A 21320-nucleotide genomic window follows, 5' to 3' on the forward strand; every position below is an offset into this window, starting at 1 on the left:
TTGCTGATTTTCGACAATAAAAGTGCAACTGGAAGTGATAAAACGGTACTTTTCACCTAAATAGATTACATAAGTAATGGAACCAAAATAATTGTGAATTCCCAGAAAATTAGTTGATGGTAATAAGATGTCTATTTTTATATAGTTTGCCATTATTTACACCTATTTTTATTACCACAGGATATTTGCATTACAGAATAATGCACATAATTTGCACGAAATTTCCACACAAATTGGCACTTTCTTTTGGAAATAATCAAGAAATTCCCAACAAATAAAAATTTGACACTGCTTAATTAATGCAAGAAGAATATAGAAGAAAAATGCATAATACAACGCAAAAAATTTGTTTTAAATGTTTTCTGTATTATTTTCATGACGACTATGATGATAAAATTGAGAGATTGGGAACATTATTATAATTTATTTACGAAAATCAAATTTTTCATCATGTATATCTTGCCTATAAGATGAATGTCTTGTAGAAAATAAACATATTATAAACATTAGGGTTAAGGGATAAACGAACATAAAGATTCGTATCTCAAAGAATCCAAAATACTTCATGGCTTGTAAAGAATGTAAATTTACAAAATTTACGCTCTCTTTGCATACATTATCATTATCCCTACTAAAAATTATATTCGGGATATTTGATTTACGACAATTTTAGATAATCTTGCCACATTTACAGCAAGCCGAACAAAAAATCAGCTGAAAGTACGATTAAACAAGGCCACCCTTAGAAAAGTCATGGATTCTTCATTTAAATAACATGCTCCGTCAAATATTTTATCGGTGAATTTGACGATTTATACTTGCTCCGAACAAAAGCGAAACCCGTCTTGTTTCTGATAAAATCTTGATATTTTACTCTCGTTGTCAAAGCACATAATACTGTCTTACAAAGAACGGCAATTTATAGCAATTACTTCGGCGATAATTAAAGTGAAACGTTACGCTTGCTACCAACGTTGACAAAAAATTGAGGCCAAATTACAAAGAATGAATAATTGCGCTCATAACTTTAGGAGTATACTCTATTACTGGTGACATTATAATATGATCGTTATAACGATACACAACAGAAAAACATCCTAACGTTTTTGTCATCATTTAACACAAAAACACTGTAACGGCTTCTGTTATGTATATTACTGTTATTTAAGTTTAAACTTTAATGTGCATTTTCATTTCATTTAAAGTCTTATAATGGTTGTTAATACAGAAAAAAAAAACTTAATTCACAAATAATTTCACAAAATTTAAAACAGTAGTCTTTTTCTTTATGCGAGGGTGGGGCAGGGTGGTGACTTGCTGTTGCTTTTGTTTTATGTGATTTAGAATAAGTTAGCACTGCCAATCTACATGCTTGAGAAAATAACCAGGTCTTTCTCATGTACACTTATTTTCAAAGCCTTTCTTCTAGAATATCCCAGGGCATTTACTTGCAATTATATTTCCCTTACTGAACTAAAATACTTTTTAAGTGCAGCAGCTGTTTTTTTATATTTTATTAAACATAAATCATTGTATGTTAAATTTGTTTTTTTTATCTGCCATAAAAAAAACACTGACCCCCAGCTGTGCTGCTGAAACATGTTACCAGATCCGCCTTTAGCCCTGCCCACTTTTAGCCCCATTGACACCCCATTAAACGTTACCTTCCCTGGGCAATAAATTATCACACATCAAAAAAAAGAAGAAAAAATCAGTCTTGCAATTTGTGAAGCAATAAAAAAATTACTGTGATGTTTATATTTTATATCATATGAAAAGCCTTTAATTTTCTAGCTTACTAGATACAATATAGATTGAAAATATCCAACTGTTAGAATGGATTGAGAGAGAATGTGCCCTTTATAGCTCTTTGTTTGTGACAGGTTTGAAGACATCAAAGAGCAACCTTACAATTTTTTCTTTAATTAACTTTACAATTTATGTCATGAAGAAGTGTTCTCAATATGCAAGTTTGGACAAGAGTTTGATAGAGTGAAAGCGACATGCACGGAATAGATTTAATTCTTTAATTGGGTTAAAACTAAGCCCTTCAGTCAGCAATTTTTCTCTTATCTGGCCGAAAGAAAGGTTCGTTTAAATTGTCTCAAAACAAGCAATTTTATAAGAACGATTTAAGTCTAAAACAAATTCTCTTCTTTCTTTTTTTCTTATTTTTAATGATCAATTAATTTAATAATTTTTATCAATACTTTATTCAGCGTCACATGACATATAAATCTGTTTCCATCACTATAATTTAAGGGGTTTGGCATCTCAATTCTTACATGTAAAAGCAATTCAAATATATTAATTACTTTTATACTAAATGTTTTTAACCCTTTTCACACTAAATATCGAAAATGGACTCTATTCTGTCAATCTGGACTAGATTCGATCAATAAATGTTTTTAGGAAAATTTTCAAAATAAGTACTGATCAAAGAGCATACAGTGCAGACCATGATAAGATGGCACAGATTAGTGCGGCAGCACTGATCATGGTTTGCACAGAGTGGTACCTTGCATGGGTAGAACCTCTGTTGATGCCAGCAGGCTAAAACTTAAGGAAGTAGTTACATAAGTTTCTCAGTAAAAGTCATTCATATCAATTTCATTTCATCTGATATTGAGTACAAAATACGAAAAACAAAACAAAAGAAGTCTATAAAATTAATTTCATCAAACATTTGCTGTACAATCAAACTCCCACTAAAATACTTAACCTTTTGTCTATAACTTCAAATTTACTTTTTATTTTCTGTCATGTTCAAGCTTTTCCAAAGCGTTTCAATAAAATCAAAGCTTTTTTATTTTTGTTTTGTGTGTGTGTTTTTTGTTGTTCTTTTTATATATATTTGTCAAGAGCAACTTGGTGTATTTTAAACATAATGGTTGTCAAGCTTAAAACATCAAACTGCCACACATCAAAAATTAGGAGTACAATAATTATAAAATTTCCTTTCCATTCATTTGATCTATAACTGCTTGACAGGTACAAAAATGATGTCGATTTTTTTATGAAATGCAAATGCGCACATTTCTATAACCCTGTAACTGTTGACAGATTCAAAATAGCTGTTCAAAGATATTTTTTTCTAACACAGAGTACTTAAAAACTTTAAGGGGAAAAAAAATTTGCACAGGCTATGAATTGTCAACAGCAATTAAATCCTACTTTTGTAGTTAAAAGTGTAAACTTTAGAAATTCTCCTTTACAAAAGCAAGATAAATCAATTTTTATAGAAATTATTTCAATTACATTATTGACACAAAATTGTACAAAATTATGTTTAATTTTGTATGAATACCCTAAAGGGTGACAGTTTAAACAGAGAATGTTGTCAAATATAACCTTTCAACCACTATAAAACCACACCAATCTAACAAGTTCAATGAATATCACATGTACCTGCAGACACTAAAGGGAGATAATTGCTCAGTCCTATCTCCAAACATTAAAGGGAGGTAATTGCTTTGTCCTTAACCCAAAACACTTCACATTAAGCCCTAGGGTTTGTTTTTTTTTTTAATGACAGGCAAATTCTTTGAAGACCTTATTATTCAGCATAAAAAGACACTATATCATATTTCACAAATTCTCATACATGAATATTAAATACTATATGAATGATAATTCAGAACATAGAAAAGAGCAAAAAGCTACATTTACAACAGATTTCATAAGAATTACTGGTAATATAATTAAAGCAGCAACAATTATCGACTTTTGTTTGAAGATTGGGCATGTAAACCTTATGTTATGTTTTAATTCTTTCTTTTTAATTTTATGTAACTATTATCAAATTATTTCGCCCTCATTTCGATCAATGATACTTACGAGTGCATGGCATGGTCTTATTGTCAGTCTCTGCCCTGAAATAGCTGTCGTAGCACGTGCAGACAATAGACTTCTCCGAGTCTGTGAAACTGTTGTTTGGACATCTATGACACACAAGATCACTGGCATGCCACTTGAAGAAATTCTTGGCACATGCTGAAAAAATATAACAATACAAAATACAGTCTTAGGTGTTTGAATGGACCCATGGTTGTAAATAAAATAAATAATAATTATTCAATGGGAAGAACAAACTTTGATGCCTTTTAAGACAGCATAAATGTCTCTGTCAATGACTTTCGGCCATATCCAACCTTCTGACATACAAACATTGATTAATATTAATGTCATTTTATTCCTATTTAATTTCAAGTAACTAAGCCTCACTGTACTCTAAGGTAGTGCTGAAAATTTAATGAAAGTGAAGTTTCATAGAAATCTGCAATAATTTCTTCTATATTTCAGCCAAGATCGGGTAGCTTTGTATACAAATCATAGACAAATCTTAATAATGCATCAACATTGATCAACCTTTCTAAACATTCATGACAGTCATGCATAAAAATAAGAATCGCCAACGGCAAAATTCCACACAGCATGGAAATCACATTAAACTTACAACATTTCACAGGCTAATCTCTTCCAGATTATAATTGAATCAAGTCAATTTTCATGGTAATTCTACATGATAAACATAACATGTCGGCACTATATCTAACTATTTACAGCATGACATCGCAGGTTTTATTTTGCTGCTAGCTGTGTGACACATGAAGGTGAAATACATCGAAACTAATGAAATTAGTGCTATCATGGTCATTCAACAAAAATAATTATCAACTGTCATGCGACAAACATAAAAACCTTCTTGAAGTTTTTCGGTGCAAACCAGCCAATAATTATAGAGAAGAAATAATAACAGCTCCCCATGTAATGATTACTCCCCTACAGTTGGTTGACCATTTGTTAAAAAAGCTTTTAATACAGTACTCAAAAGAAATGTTGTACTCCAAAGAACTTCATTAATGCTTTGTTTATACATTTTTTTATATTTATTTTTTTTCATATTTTAGCCGAGAAGTGTATTATAAGACCTCAACAAAAGAATAAAACTACAGAAGTGAAAAAAAAAATCATAATGGACATCAGGAATTCTAAATTTCATAAATATTAAAATTTCATAAATACTTAATATTTATGAAATTTAAAATTCCAGGTCAATAAATTTGACAACAACATGCAGTTTCAAAGTTCCAACAAATTCCTTCATTTAGATAAAAAAACAAACTAACACAGTGATTCTACCATTGCAAACATCATGTTTTCCCATGACTGTCAGCAATTGACAAATTCATAACAGTTACTTTTTCTCAGAAAAAATATATAAAATTACAGTATAACATAAATTAAGATTTTATTTTGAAGGTCGATATAATCAACAGTATGCATCATTATGATAAATATTACCCCGCAGGATGTTTTCATGAGAAAACTTTGACAGCTCGGTCAATTACTAATCACTGATTCAATCGGCAATTACTAATATTTCAAGTATTAATCAAAAACTACTTTAACTATCAAAAGCCTTAAAGCAAGTACCTAATATTACAAATCCTTGATATTAGATTTGTTGTTTTTTTTATTTTTTTCAATGTAAAAATTGTTCAAATCACTTAATTGCAGGTTAAATAAATGATTTATGGCATTTTTTGTTCAAAACTGCATCATAATCCTATTCTCCCTATAGCTTGCAATGAACATACCATATCATAAAATACTTAATAAATGTCAAAAATCAAAAGGCAAGAAATTATGGTGTGACATGAATAAATTAAAACCTGCTCTTTGATAAGTAATTTGAATGACACCACCCTTAAATTTTAAATAACACTTGAAAAACCCAGAGTTGTATTATCTTTAACAGTAATCTACATTTTTTTCATTTTATCTAAAATAGTTTGAATTTCATTTCATTTTTTTAACCAATTCATTTACTGGCATAGCCCTATAACTGGTAGCAAACGCTAATTATCGCTTTCAGAAAACCTGAGTGGTATTGGTATTCAAGTGGCATTCAAGTATTACAGTGGTATTGGTTTTCCAGTGGTATTGGTATTCCATTGGTATTCCAGTAATGTTGTATTCCAGTGGTTTTTGTTTTCCAGTGGTATTGGTATTCCAGTAATGTTGTATTCAAGTGGTATTGGTATTCCAGTGGCTTTTGTTTTCCGGTGGTATTGGTATTCCTGTAATGTTGTATTCCAGTGGTATTGGTATTCCAGTGGTATTGGTTTTCCAGTGGTTTATAATTTTGATACAATTTTCAGTGGTAGAAAGTGGTGAAGTTAGCATTATTTTTGACTGAACAGAACATTTCCATGATGTCTTATATTTTTATGAATTATAATACATTAAATGTAGACATTCCAAGATATGATATTTATTTCCAGACAGTTGGCATAATAACCTTTTAATTTCATACCATAATGTACTTCTATTCATTTTGCAAAATGGGATTTTAATACTATTTCTAGCCTGTTTAAATCATGTCTTCTCTCATTTCCTTCAGGAAAGTGCAATTGGTTTGAAAACCGCTTTTATGTTTTGCCTTTTCTCTCATTTCCAATTTCATTTTTTACACGTTTTCTCTGTAAAACGGCTATAAACCAGAAATCTGACATTTCTCTTTCAGCTATATAAAATCTGGTCAGAATTACTTTACAATAAAACCAGCAATTTACATGATAGGAAAAATATTGGCTACAAGGGAAAATTCCGCAATAAAACATGTTTATTTCATACCGGAATCTACAAATTTTATGAAAAAATCTGTGTTATAATTTGCAATTATCAACATAAAATGAAAAGTCACATCTATGCTACATTTTATGGATAGATTATAAAGCAATATCCGAACGAGTTATGTAGACAAATATATGGCGCGTAAGTAAACCCTACGTCTTTTCCTGTATGTTTTATACCCTCTCCATACCACTTTGCCAAATTGCCCCTTCTGTCATATTACATAGATTAAAGCGCAGTAAAACTAAGTAATCCATTTCTTTTATTGCATATATTTTGCACATTCCGTATTCTAGGATGTGAATTTTCTGACGGCTCTAGAAGATTAGAATACGTACGCCATATCTGTATCTGCGTTTTGTTAGATGTTTAAGTAATCCTCTCTTTTATTTCAATGGAAGTGTACTGTACTGATATTTTATTAATTACGCGCTCAATCATTCTCCCCGTGCGATATCAATGAATATTACGATATCAATGAAAGTTACGGCCATTTTTGGTCTTAATTTTCTCCCGGCTTTTACAAATCACCCCCCACTAAAGCAATCAACATCATATCTGTAACATCGCTGTGATATATTTTCAATTCCTTCATCATTAAATGACCTTGACATTGAAAACTCCATGTCCTTTACAAAAATAATTTCCTCCGGATTTTTTTTTTTCCTCTTAGGTTTAACATTATATTACATGAACATGAAGCATTTGGTAAATAATTGACCTGACAAAATAGATGATGTACAGAATTTAATGTGATACACTGATGTATGTAAATCAATAAACTTAAGAAGATCTGTTGAAAGTGTTATAAAGATGATGTCTTGATATTTCCTTAGAAAACAGTGTTGAATATTTTGTAAAGAGGCTTTTATATACATGTTTTTATCTAATAAACTCTTTAATTTCACTAAAATGTTGCCTTTAAAATGAAATCTTGCAAAACATTATCTTGGGATTTTTAATGACAGAATATTTTCTAACATTTACCCTCGGAAATTGCATCCGCCCACCCCTAAAACGCAACTTAAATCCCTGATAGTCTAGTGAGGGTATTGCGTGTACTAAGGCTTGTTCTGCTTTGGTCATACATTGTTTAAATTACAGGAATGTGTATTATATAATATATGTATATATGTCAAAAGAATCCTTGAAGAGCATCCTTTGCTGGAGTCTTATACTGAAATGTGGCACAATCAAGCAATTGTCAATCTTTTAGCTTAATTGTAATTAATAAGGTCATTTTTCTATGTTTCAAGTATAAGTATAATGTTATATTAAACCTACGTAGAAACCTTGCACAATTAATTGTTAACAATCAAGTTGTTAATAATGTCTGCTAATCTATTATGCAACTTTTTATTGCATAATAGTCATACTGCATTTAACTTTTTCCCTTTCCATATCCAAGTATCTTTTTCCCCTATTCATATCCCAGTACAAATGGAAATTTCTAAATGCTATATTCATTAGTTTATTCAGCTACCATCTTCAACACTTTCCAATACCTCTTATGGTGCCAATAAGAATAATCTGCCCCTGTCAAGAGAATAATCCATACAATAACTGATACAATCATACCCGTCAATCATGCTGACGACATATTGAATCCTTAAACTTGACCGGAAAAACGCCCCCACTTCAGCCACGTTGGTCATCCCCTTATATCAGCCCTTATACTTTCTGTCCACCAGACGTTAATAGGACTCCATTTTTCCTATTAAGCATAACCATCGGTCAAATATGGCATAATCTTCTACTCCAGCCGGAGGTCACACCCTTCGTCGGCCTTTCATCACTCTTGGATGTCTTTGTCAATTTGAAATATGGTTACACGAATACCTCATTTACCATAATAGAGAAATTGATTTTCCTGCCCATCTTTTATGTCTGCCTGTGAAATAATCCCTTAATTTAGTTAATTAATTTATGTGTGATGCAAAGTCAGTGCACTTCTGAAGAAATTACAATCACTTAAGTAATTGTCGCAAGATAATAGAATATTCAATCTGTGTAATATTAAAAGAGATATTTTCCATCCGAAAGAAAGACCAATTACAGTTCCCTTTTCTACAGAATACAGAGGCATATGGCAGCCAAAAATCTTTTTCATTTCCTAGCAACAATTTCAAAAGCAGATGATAAATCAAATTGCACAGTATGATTTTGCATCATAACATTAATTTTGCAGAACAATTTTGCTTCTTTATTAACATAAAGGACTATACTGACATGATGGAAATTAGCAACTATTAAATAATTCTGCAAGGAAGATCTTTGCCTAATTCCTGATTCTCTATCATTTGTGCCTTGTTTGTATTTTGTTTGTATTATTGTTTGTGTAAAGTCACGTCAAAATCTTCATCGACTGTTGCAGCCAGCATGAAATATATCATCCTTTTTCTGTAAATCTCAACTTTTAAATGCCAATACCTCAAATTCCCAAGAAGATCCAGTAGTGTCAAAGGTCACACTGTTTCCATTTACATGCCAGAGCCTAATGACACTATTATTCAAATAATTTCTGTTGGGTGCAGTCTAAAACCTTTCTCTTCAGAAGCCAGTCATTAATATCACTGTCATCTCATGTCACCAGATTCCATACTGACCAATTCTTTGTCTAAGTCTGTTAATCTATCCATTAACATAAATCGGCTAAAGAGCGTTCACTTATCAATAAATAAAGAAAGAAAATGGCAGTTTTTCCCTAGAACTCTATCATGAGATGCCATGATTTGACATATATTTCTTGCCAAGTTTTTTTTCTTTCTTATTACTCGCACTTCAATCTATCATTATGGGCTATTCACTACACATCTTAACATTGTCTGGCCCTGTCAATTAGGGTGTCTGCTTGAAGTATATTCCAAATGGTTCTGAAAATCACTGCTGTTAATGGTCACTACAACTAATTCAATCTTTCATGTTCACCCTTGTTCCTTCTTATTTGTTGGAATTTTAAGAATGTATGTTGTCAGAGCCAATTTGTATGTGAACAAATGTTCAGTGAAATCCTTTAAGTCCTTAATGGCTCTGTAATGTTTTTTCCGACCATTATTAACTGTTACCTTGGCTCAAATTTCTACATTTTTTCCAGGTTTGAAAGGAGAACTGTCTGTTATTCAAGTTTTTAAAGGGGTTTTAAATATCAAATTACAAAAACTGAACAGGGAACCTAATTTATACATGTATGAAGCTGGAAGTTTTAAGCGAAGTTTCTGGTTTATCAAAGTCTGGAAGGTTTAAATTCATATTTTTGAACAGTTTTTTACATTCAAGTGTGAATTAAATAAATTTACACTTATATATGATAATTTATATAATGGTACATGCATTTCAATTTAAATCAAAATTAGTGTGGAATTTTTGGTCAATATACAAAGTTGCAAAACCGTATTTCTGCCATGGTCAAAATAAAGGTTCACAGTGTGTGCCATTATCATTGTCTTCACAGCTCAACATCTTTACAATAAATTTTTTCGCATAAATGGTCAATTTTACCGACTCACTGCCTTTATAAAACTTCTGTCAAAACATTTTCGCATTACCATTTATAAAACAACATTAAACGGGTTCAACCCTGGTTAAATCATGACCATTATCTACGCCAGGCTTCTGAAGTACCATACTCACTTCATAAACTTAACCATACCAATCTGTACATGAATAGAGCCTTTTAAATGCATTTTGCATCCTGCGATATGTAAACCTTGAAACCTTGAATTAAATATGACCACATGGGTCAAAACATGGTTGACTTAATAGATTTTCTTACAGATATTATAACAATAATAGGTTCATTTCATATTTTAGTAAATTTTTGTTTTTTAATATATTCAAAATTCTCAAAATTCAAACAAATTAAAATTTAAAACAGAATTTTTTCTTAAATAACTTTTAATAAAGTTCAATGTTTCCAAAAGAGTAAAAATCTCCTTAAATTAGAATTTAGAAATTTTAACTGAACTTTCTACATTTGAAAATCATCATGGGGATATAACTGATATCAAATTGCTCATACGTTTGAGGTGCCGACAATAATGCAGAATGATATTATTAAAGCACAAACGTGACATTTCAGCCAGGTCAGATTTCTAACCAATGACGCGACAGTACCGAATCAGAGACAAATCATCAAAGCCTTACGCCCGGACACATCTCTCGTCCCCTGACGTTAAAACAGAATAATTTTCCGATTACTTGTACAATAGGATAATTGAAGTTTGTGACAAGTGGACAACAGAAAATCATAAATCTTAACATGTAATCTGTTAGGGAAATAATTATGAGCATTCTGCCAGAAGATCTTAAGATTTCGTATCCATAGAAACTGATTTAAGAAATAATGTAAAAAGTGAAATTGACAGATTTATATTCGTAAATTATAAACCATGGTCAATAAAAGGACTTTTTTCAATTAAAAGAACTTGGATAAAAATTTGTAGCACAGTTCAAGATGTATTGACAATTGGTATTATTTCAATGAAAGGACTGTCTTTGAAGTAAGGTTAACTTGTCAAGTGCTGTTTTACCTTAACATATCAATCAGGCTCTTTAGTGATACCAAATATTTCAGACTGCAATTTTCATTTATTACAAACTGTCAAAGCTTTAGGTTTTAAGCTGTCATTGAATATCTGACTATGCTCTAATCAAATTACATTCTACACATAAAAGCAATCAAATTATTAATTTTATTTTTCCTACAATACATTCATAATAAATCTTCATTTAATACTTGTGAAACGTAATCAACTTTTTAACAGTTCCAATAAAAACCAATGTTGAACTTAATTTACAGTATCAATGTTTTAACTAAAGGATGATGCATCAAAAATGTTCTAAGAGAGAGATTTCCCTGGCTTCTACAAGAAACCTCAGAAGTAATCTTTAGTAAAAGAAATGTATCATGTGCACTTGACAAGAAATTGATGACGAATTCCATTCACTGAAAAGCAGAGGCACTGTCACCAGAGTAAATGCAGCACTCTCATGACATTCTCTCTAATATAAACACAATTAATGTGAAATGGAATCTGAACTGGGATAATTTGGCTCCTATTCATGATTGCTGGCCACTAATAAAGATGAATTTCTCAGTCAAAATTGACAATTTCTCCACGGAGGTTTTGCTAATCAGCCAGCCATGATGACTTCCATGTGCACAGTAAATTGTTTAGCAACTTGTTGGAGAAGCTTGTTATTAACCAAATTTCAACAGCATCACTCACAGTAACTTCTCTTGCAATCAATCGTAAACAAATAATATAAGATGGTTTCCGACATCTGTAATCTAATACAGATAAATGATTTCCAACATGGATACAATTAAATTTTCTTATCTTTTTTTGCAAGAATCATATCTAATTTCTGTTCTGCTCACAACATCTAAAAGTGGAAGTCAAAACTGAATTCCATTTATATTTGATTAAAAATTATTTCCTTTACCACTTTATATAATTATATTACAAATATGAAGAAAAGGTCTATGAATGATTCATTTACAGTTGAAATAAGCGAAAAAGCGAAACTCGCTTCGGGAAGCAAATTGTTTTGCGTAAATTTTGTTGCTGTAAATATTCACAGTTGTTTTTTATGCTTCAAGGTAATGACTTACTGTAAACAATCAGGAGCTCAAAGAATGTATACTATTGTTGTTTTTGTTCTGTCTGTCTGTCCATAATGCCTATATATTTTTCTTGATGTTTTTCCTTTCTGTTAACACAGCATTATTTTGACAATAAATTCTCTCAACTCCATAGACCACCTTTGTTTGCTTGTTATGTTTCAGAGTGTGATTCCAGAAAATTAGTGCATAGCCGTGGGGGCTAGTCTGTTAATTAACAATTCATCTAATGCATGTGTTAAAGCAATTTGTACCAAGAAAAGATAAATATTTTAGGGTTGAACTTTTAAACAAATTCTTTCATTTTTAATTAGCTCGGACACATTTTATATTAAATTTAATTTCTATTGGTGCAAGTCGCACTGACTGATATAATTAAACAGCCACCATGTCATGCTTTCTAAAGAATAATAAAATTATGATTTGAAAAGAATTTTCTTTTTCGGTGCTCATCATATTTTCATTGAGATTTTGTATGTAGAACTTGTCAATTATTACAATGATATCAAAACATCTCACACTGTCAGACATTGCGAGTCTATATACCAACCCTTCAATACTGTTTTGTTAATAACAATTTCGGTTTGTTTAATTAAGTTAACCTCGGACAAAAGTACATACTCTACTTGAAGCCATAATTACAGTGACTTAAATAAGCAGAAGAATTGCTTTTATACGGAAATCAAAAGGGGGATGTTTCAACAGCGTACCCCATAATGAAATTACTACACTTAACAAAATTGAAAATATTTCTTTTTATTGAATTAACGGAAGGCGAAACACAAAGACTATTGAAAAGCTTTTTTATTCCAGACCGCAAATGAGAAAATAATAATTTGCCAAAATTTAGCCGTGAACCTGGGTTTCTTTTTTGATATTTTCACTGTTATTCAAAACCATTCAAGTTTGAGATCCTTTATACCACAAACACTCCAGGAAACCTACTTTTAAGTACAAAAAGCTGTAATTTGGGTGAAATTTGCCTTATTGAGAAGTCACTAAGCATGTCCTCTCCTTATGCTACTGTCCTATAAAGGGAAATAATCAACCTGTGCCTTTCAAAAAGAACCGCACCTATAGTGAAAGTCGTAATTTGATACTCTAAGTAGCGCTCTGATTGTGAAACTTGATCTCCCTTCCCATAATGCATCTCCCCCAAAGATTGATTTCAGGTGACAAATTGTATCAATTTGTTGGCAGATTTGATTGAAAGGGTGCTAAGCATACTGTTGCACTGCACACTGTAAAATTGCGAAGCGGCGCAGAAACAAAAAAAATGACTTCAAGGAAAGATAAATCATCTAAGCACTTTTTGTCAATTAATTACCACTGTCTGGAAGTCTCATTTTAATTTGCATGTAACTCAATTACACAAATGTTCAACTAGAATAATTCTCATGTTCCAAGTCAATGTTTATCAAATGATCATTAAATTTTCTTAAATGAATTAATTTAAGATGATTTCTGACTTCTGACAGTTTTGCCAAATTTTGTACAGATGTTTCTTATACATAATAGTTTTCCCAATTTTGTATCTATCAGTGTTTCTTATACACCAGTTTTCCCAATTTTGTTATTACCAGTGCCTATCTTACACAGTAGTTTTCCCAATTTTGTAACTAGGTGTTTCTTATACACCGAGTGTTCCCAATTTTTGTAACTTCCAGTGTTTCTTATACACCTGAGCTTTCCAAATTTTGTATCTGTGTTTCCTATACATAACCATTCCGAATTTTGAAACTACCACATACCATCATAGCTACCACATCCGAAGCACAATTAACAGAGGCTTTATTTTCATTCATAATTGTTATTTTATATACAAGAATAATCAATGTCAAACTGTTAACATTTCTTTTTCTCAGCCAATCCTAAGATAATCTGCGATAAGTGGAACAATTTCTTGTTTTATATTCGGAGCACCACCCTCTTGCATATCATTACAAGATATCTCGACAGTTTTACATGCCGTATATTCTCCCACAGCGGGTAACAAAATGTGTCGACATTTGCTGGAACCTATAACTGTCATGTTTCTACAGATTCCTTTCTTACTGTACGAAAATAATTAAGCATGCCACAAAATGTCTCGAGCTCGTTCTACTAGCTGACACGCAGACAGGAAAAAGGCAAAGATTCTTGATTAAAACAGCAATTCCTTGTCGGTATTACAACATTAAAGTACTATTAAATAACTATCAAAACACACAGATTATTTATACAAGTAACATATTGATATTTGAAATTCAGCTTTCCTGTGAAATTTTATTTACTTTTGTTCAATACATGCAAGCAAAATTTTTGCTACATTAAGTATTATATGACTTGCATCTTCCTTCACTCTTTTGTTTTTAAAGACAACATGATTTTAAACTGTTAAACTTATTAACATCTTTTAAAATTATTGAAATATGTTCTTCACTAAACACAGCGACGCTTGGTTACTTAAAATATTTTCTCCATACTTTTTAAAGCACCTGTCAGAGGAAGTACAAACAACCTATCTTGATTGGCATTTAGCTGGATTAAGTACCATTGAAGAGGCCACCAACGTAATGCTTGGATAATATATCCATCATAGTTTGCATACAAAATTGACATATGTTCAAAGTCTATGTTCATTTATGAGGGAAAAAAGATGAAAACTGTACTTACGGACACATCTTTCTTCATCTCTGCCTTCGTATCCAGGGCCGCACTGGCAACCACCGATTGGAATATCCCAAGTTCCGTCACTCATACATCTATATGTCGGTTTCTTCAGTAGCGAAGCATTCTCAACACACTTGCCTTCTCTTTCAACACTTGATGTGTGATCTTTACCCGTTGGCGTAGCCGGGAACTCTGCGTAGTTCTGTATAGTATTCGGACACTGTTTATAAAACACTTTTATTGCCACCAATGAAACGCAAGCACCAGTGTCTTGGAATGAAAAATAAATTCCCCGTAATCCAGGAGTCAATGATATAAAATTTTCTTGGGTATTCAAAAGAATATCTGAAGCACTTTCGCCCAAGAAAGTGGCTGGTATTTTACCAACTAACTTGTACGATGTGTCGTCCCACGACGGCATTTCTTTGTTAGCGATGTCTCTATCAGCTTGGTACGAATATAACGTAAATAATTCCTTGCACTGTTGTAATATACTCGGATCTGAATGTTTTACACACTTTCGCATTGTAAAAATCATTTCTATATAAAGGCTTTTGGCATTTTTCACGTCTATAAAAGGTGTACGTAGCCAGTTATTAACGTCTCGGCTACTCACATAACATGATGTGTAAAGTTTTATTGGAGAAGATGAGATCTGGTAGATATATGTTGAAACTTCATTCCACTGCAAAAGAAAACAAAAATCAATGATTTTAATGTCTATCATTTTAGAGCTTTGGTTTAAACATTAATTTATTCAAGCTTGATTGCCAAACACAGTTCTTGCAACTAATATTCAGCACTTTCAATTCCGCTTCCTGGAACCAACAAGTACTTGTGTCATAATGAAGAAACATGGTCGTGACCCGATTACGTCTTGAACCCATGATCCCTGGGTTGTGAGAGGCAGACACATTAACCACTAGGCCACTGCTACCATTCAGAGCTTTGCAAGATACACATAACAGGAGATGGAATTTATTGAAAATATTAGAATATTACCTAATAGGCTAATTGTTATGCAATGTGCGATAATTATAAACAAACAGAGTGCATGGTATCAAAGTATTGTAAAAACAAGATACATCAATAATTCTGTTTCCAAGTTTCAGCTAACTATACACAGCAGAGATAGCAAATGTTGGAATTTCTTAAAGCAAGTAAAACATATATGTACATGATCAGCCGACTCATCTGTGCCGTCTATATCGAGTATTAGCTAGAACACAACAGAAATTTTCCCTAAAAAAGATGAATGGTTTTGTCCAGATTAAAAGAGAGGCAAATTCAATTAGCATGGCAAGGGTTAATTAATAAAGTAATTGCTGCTTTTCATTTTTTCAGAAAAATGATTGAAAATACAATTATTCCAGGCACTGTTACATTAAGTAACTGCTGAAACTGCATGCTTCAAAATCTTTCCTTTTTTTCCCCACATCTCTCTTTGATCCAACATAATGTATAGAAAATTCTCATTCTGAGTTGTATTAGAAAAGTTGGTTCATCAATCTATCAGTGTATATATAACAATGTGATAAGTCAATCATTCACAATCATGAACTTTGTTTACAAAACAAAATTACAAGACAGAGAAGAGAGAGTGGGGGGAACTATCTATCATTATTGAAGACCTAATTCCTACACCTGTCAAATAGTGATACAGCCATGAAAATGATTATTTCATGAGTGTTTCTGGAAGTTCATAAATATCCTGAGGAATGACAGAATGAAATTTCATCCTACTATTCTCTCTATTCTAATTTTCTTTGATTAGTTTATACCAAAGACCATAATAAGATCAATTTTCAATTGAATACAAAAATAAACTGATATATTGGAAAGGATAGTTTTTCAAGTATATTCTGAACTAAAATAGTTGAATTTTCAGAAACTTTTGAAATTAATTAGTCTAACCATGCTTTTATTTTAATTCTAAAATTAAGTTAAGAATATGATTAATTAAAACTGAATGTCTTTTTTGCCCTTTTATGTCATAATATTCAATCAAAATGATTTTAAAATGAGAACATTTTTTGCCCTTAAAAATTGATGCACTCACTGCAAATTTGAAATTGCTAACTAAAAATTTTAAGAATAAAGATAACAGTTAAATGATGTGCTAAAACTGAACTTTTTCATTAAAAAAAATTCAAAATAATTTCTCTTTCATACTGATAAGGGAAGGCTGCAAAATTGCTTTAGCCATAAAAAATATCCAGCGCAAAATGAAAATGCAATTTCTAAGAAAAGAGAATTTTGTGCCATTCATCAAAACTATGGAAAAAATCATTCTACAGTTTTGTCAAGTAAATGCCAAAAATTTAAAAGGATTTGAGGGATCCCCTCACCCCCCGTAAAAACAATCACCCCATTGTCATTGGAAACCCCCACTGCATTCGGCAAATAATAGACGAAAACCCAGCGGGGGAAAAAAAACGCACAAATAATATAACGGAAAATCTCTATTAATATTTGTACTCAAAAATTTCTTTTAAGGGGAAAATTTTTTTAATTTAATTTTCCCCAACAACCCCAAAAAAAACACCCCACAACAAAAACAGCTTATAACCCCGAAAACATATTGCTTTTAACCAAATCATTATAACCAAAATCAATACCTTTTTAAGTTAAAACCTCGATTAAATTATAACCTTCAAATGAATTTAGTTAACTGCTTCACAGCTTCATTGATTAAGAACTGTTAAAATCTCAAATATTGTACTTTGTATTTCATGAATATAATTATTAATTTCAGAGCAAAAATCTGAACTCTTCGTTAAATACTTATGTTTTCTGTTAACTTCACTTGACTTAAGTTTTTTTTGCAATTAAATTCATTTTTCTCGGTGCAAATTATTCAGTGGAACATTCATTTTTATATCGACCATGATTGTTTTAGACGAAGCACTAAATACAATATACATCAAATCCTTAGTAATATGCACACCATTATTATGGTTTTGAACTCAATAATAATGTTGTTTTCATTAACGTCGGTTACATCTTCCTGTTAAATTACCACTATAATAATTATTTATTGTTTTAAGGCTTTTTTTATAATTTTCTTAAAAAAATCATGTTTTTTGCCCGTTTTTTTCAAAATTCCCAAATTTAAATCGCCCGAAAAATTTTTTTTTATTGGGTTTTCATTCCCCGTCAAAAAAACTTTTCCCGAAAATTTTTTATTATAAACAGGGTTATAAAAAAATTTTGTAAAAAATCCCGAGAAATTAAAAAAAGTACAGTGGGTTTTATCGTGAAAGGGAAATTTCCCTAGAAAATTCCCAATTTAAAATTTTTTCCCTTATCTTGTCAAGATTAGGGGGGGAAAAAAAAAAATTTTTTTAAAAAATTAATTTAAATAAAGTAGAAATTTTATGGGAAGACATGTAAATTTTAAAATTTAACTTAAAAATTTGCTTTGGGAAAAAGGGTTTTCAGCTATTAAACCCAAAGAGTTGGGAAAGATAAATTTTTTGGGGGGATTTATGGGGGGGGGGATGATGGGAAATTGGGGGATCAGAAAAGGGAGTTGGGGGGGAAAAGGTATAGGAGAATAATGGGGTGGGAGATGGACACCCAGGGAAGATATTCTTATTAAACTACTTGGCATATTATTATAGCTTAAATAACATTTAAATTCATCAATCTTACACAAAGCGAGGAATATAAATTCACAGCCAACAATTTTACGATGTCAGATCTTGGAATGTTGATTCATTTGGTTGTACGTATCACTTTATATATATTATCAAATTATATTACTCACTAAGTTAACACAACAATTTCTTGAACAAATACATAACACTAATTGGCGGTTATTACCTAAATGACTTTATGACACGAGCCAATACTTGTAGATAATTACATTTTTTCCTTTTTTTCGGAAACTTGCGCCTTTCTGACATTATAGAAAACACTGATTCCGGTAACTTCTGGAGCACTTTCAACAAGCTCATTTTCTACTGGATCACTACACACAGCTCCAATATTTACTAATTAACCAATTAATGGCTAAGCTTCAATCAGCTAATGAGCTACTAATTAACAAATTAACAGTACGATATGGACCATTACAAATAAAGAATTGTGCTCTACTTTATGTAAAAGTACTTGTGACTGAGTTGAAAGGACTTGAACTCTGTTGTAGGTATTCTCTCGTTTCTTTTAACTTATGCCATAAAAAAGTAATTTTATAGTTGTTTGAAATGGGAAAAGTACGTTTTTGCCAGATGTAAAGATAAATATCAGGTTATGTGGTCTTAGAACTTAAAGAAAATGCTATATAACATTACAAAATGGTGGGAATGTCTATTATTCAGTTACAACAGATAAGATAATGTTCGGTTATTTTTTTACCTTATATAATAGGACAAAGTTTGTCTCTTTAACAATTTTATATTATCTACATGGGTTAATAAAAGTTGCGTATCAGAAAAGAATATCAAACTCTAATTTAACATTTGATTACAGACATAAACAAAAACAAGAACTTAACAAAGCAACCAGTCTGAATTTCTCATGTGATCAAAGTTTTTTAGCTGACTGATAAACGACAATGTAATTGTCACAAAATTGCGATACGTTTTACCAAATTTGCTGTTATTCAAACACAAAAATACCCATGTCTTCATAACTGATAAATATTTGGCATACCAACTGACCAAATGAGTTGTTTGGGAATTTCATCAAAAAAGCTTCCCACTAGACAAAATACTACCCCAAAAAAATATCTCTAATGCAATGGGAAAATTAATTTTTACTGAAGACGGTTTCAATGGACGGTTATCAAGACGAACACAATCGCTGCATGGCGCAAACGTAAACTTTGTATTGGGACCTCATCTTTCATAACAATGACATTAAATCTAATCCCTGAAATAACCTCAAAGAAAAACATAGGCTGTCATTTGAGTATTATAAAAATCCACAGTTAAGCTATTGTGATATTTATCATCAATATCAAAACAGACATGACATCTTAACATATAAAAGAAGGAACAGCAGGGTCCAATATTACAAAATAATTCACAAAGGTGTTTCAGCTTTGAGCAGGATTTCCAGCTGTGTATAAAAATGCACGTCCATGACAATTTTTAAACCCAGACTGACAGGGTAATACCAGACTTCAAGATCAAGGAATATGCCACAATTAGAGCCATCTTAAAATTTTTTTTTTTTAAATCATGACATTTATGATTATATTAAGTACTATCAATTCATTCTGACATTATAAAATTAATGGTCTCTGAAAAAAAAAACAACATTAATTTCTCATTAATCCAATTAGCAATGCAATAATATCCTTTGAATGTCTTTATTTATCATAGACTTAAATTGATTTGAATTAAAAGTTTTATTGTGAACAAAAATTATTTCCAATATAAATTAAATGAATTCAGGACTTAACATTTTCACTTTACTGAGTAAAGTTATGTAACTTGGACTTAACAATACTGAAGTACATGTACAACAGAAAGCATGGTCAATGAACCTGTATCTTCTAAACATATAGATTTATACCATCTGGCCACCGTGTTCCCCACAACTCACATACAGGTATACAAGGGAATTATAGAACTGTTGAATCAAACCAAGGACAAAACAATAATTCTCCCTCTGACTAATAATTATTGTACTTATCTATTTTTTTTTTACCATGCAGCATATTTTTCAAATGGCGTACTACTATATATAATATACCACAAAGAAAAAATGCAGCACAAAAGTTGATTAATGTACTACCGACCCTATGTAATCCATCTCGTTTCTCCGAGTTTCAAATTGCATTTTATCGTCAACTTATATGGCTGACTTCAGACATTTACATTGTATTACGAAAGATTAGAGCCTCCGAGCTTTTTACAAACAAGGTTTTTTCTCCTGTGTATCATTTTAGTAAACGGAATGACTGGGCGCCACACTATAAATTGGATATTAAAAAAAGATTACCTCATGTCGCAAAATGTTACTCCCCTTCCCACCCCCCCCAAAAAAAAAATGTATTATAAATTATAGAGGGTTAGTAAGTCCTTCTTTATTTCATATACGTTACAGCACTTTTGCGTACTATCCTCCAAAGTTATTATACATATTGTAAATATTAAGGGTGTAACGGTTTACCGGTATACCGATATATTGCAATATGAAAAAATAAATTTCGAACCGCGGTACGATTTTTGGAAAACCGGTATTTTATAAAAATCATCATTTTCAATTAATTGCCTTCTAATTTTGTACAAATTTCACATAAAATCTTTAATTGGCAAATTTTGTTGGCGCCAACGTAAGATAAAAGTATCCGACAACTAGTACACTTAAAAGTCAATAAGCGGCCGCATAATTTACATAAGCGGCCCATATGTGAAAGGTCACACACGACTAGTTTTGTTTATCAAATTGTGTG

At 31.3% G+C, this 21320-nt stretch overlaps 1 protein-coding gene across 3 annotated transcripts in view; it reads right to left on the bottom strand.

Annotated features, from left to right (window-relative positions):
* LOC132743038 (ephrin type-B receptor 1-B-like) overlaps positions 1-21320 on the bottom strand; it is a 110577-nt gene that overhangs the window by 34071 nt on the left and 55186 nt on the right. For all 3 annotated transcript variants that reach the window (XM_060731552.1, XM_060731550.1, XM_060731553.1), the window contains exons 3-4: positions 14918-15599; positions 3838-3993 (exon numbers count right to left, since the gene is read on the bottom strand). In XM_060731552.1, the coding sequence (XP_060587535.1) occupies positions 3838-3993; positions 14918-15599 (838 nt within the window). The remainder of the gene's footprint in view (positions 1-3837; positions 3994-14917; positions 15600-21320) is intronic.

This window comes from Ruditapes philippinarum, unplaced genomic scaffold (genome assembly GCF_026571515.1).
Source record: "Ruditapes philippinarum isolate M1 unplaced genomic scaffold, ASM2657151v2 ctg3184_1_1_1_1, whole genome shotgun sequence".
Taxonomy (NCBI): domain Eukaryota; kingdom Metazoa; phylum Mollusca; class Bivalvia; order Venerida; family Veneridae; genus Ruditapes; species Ruditapes philippinarum.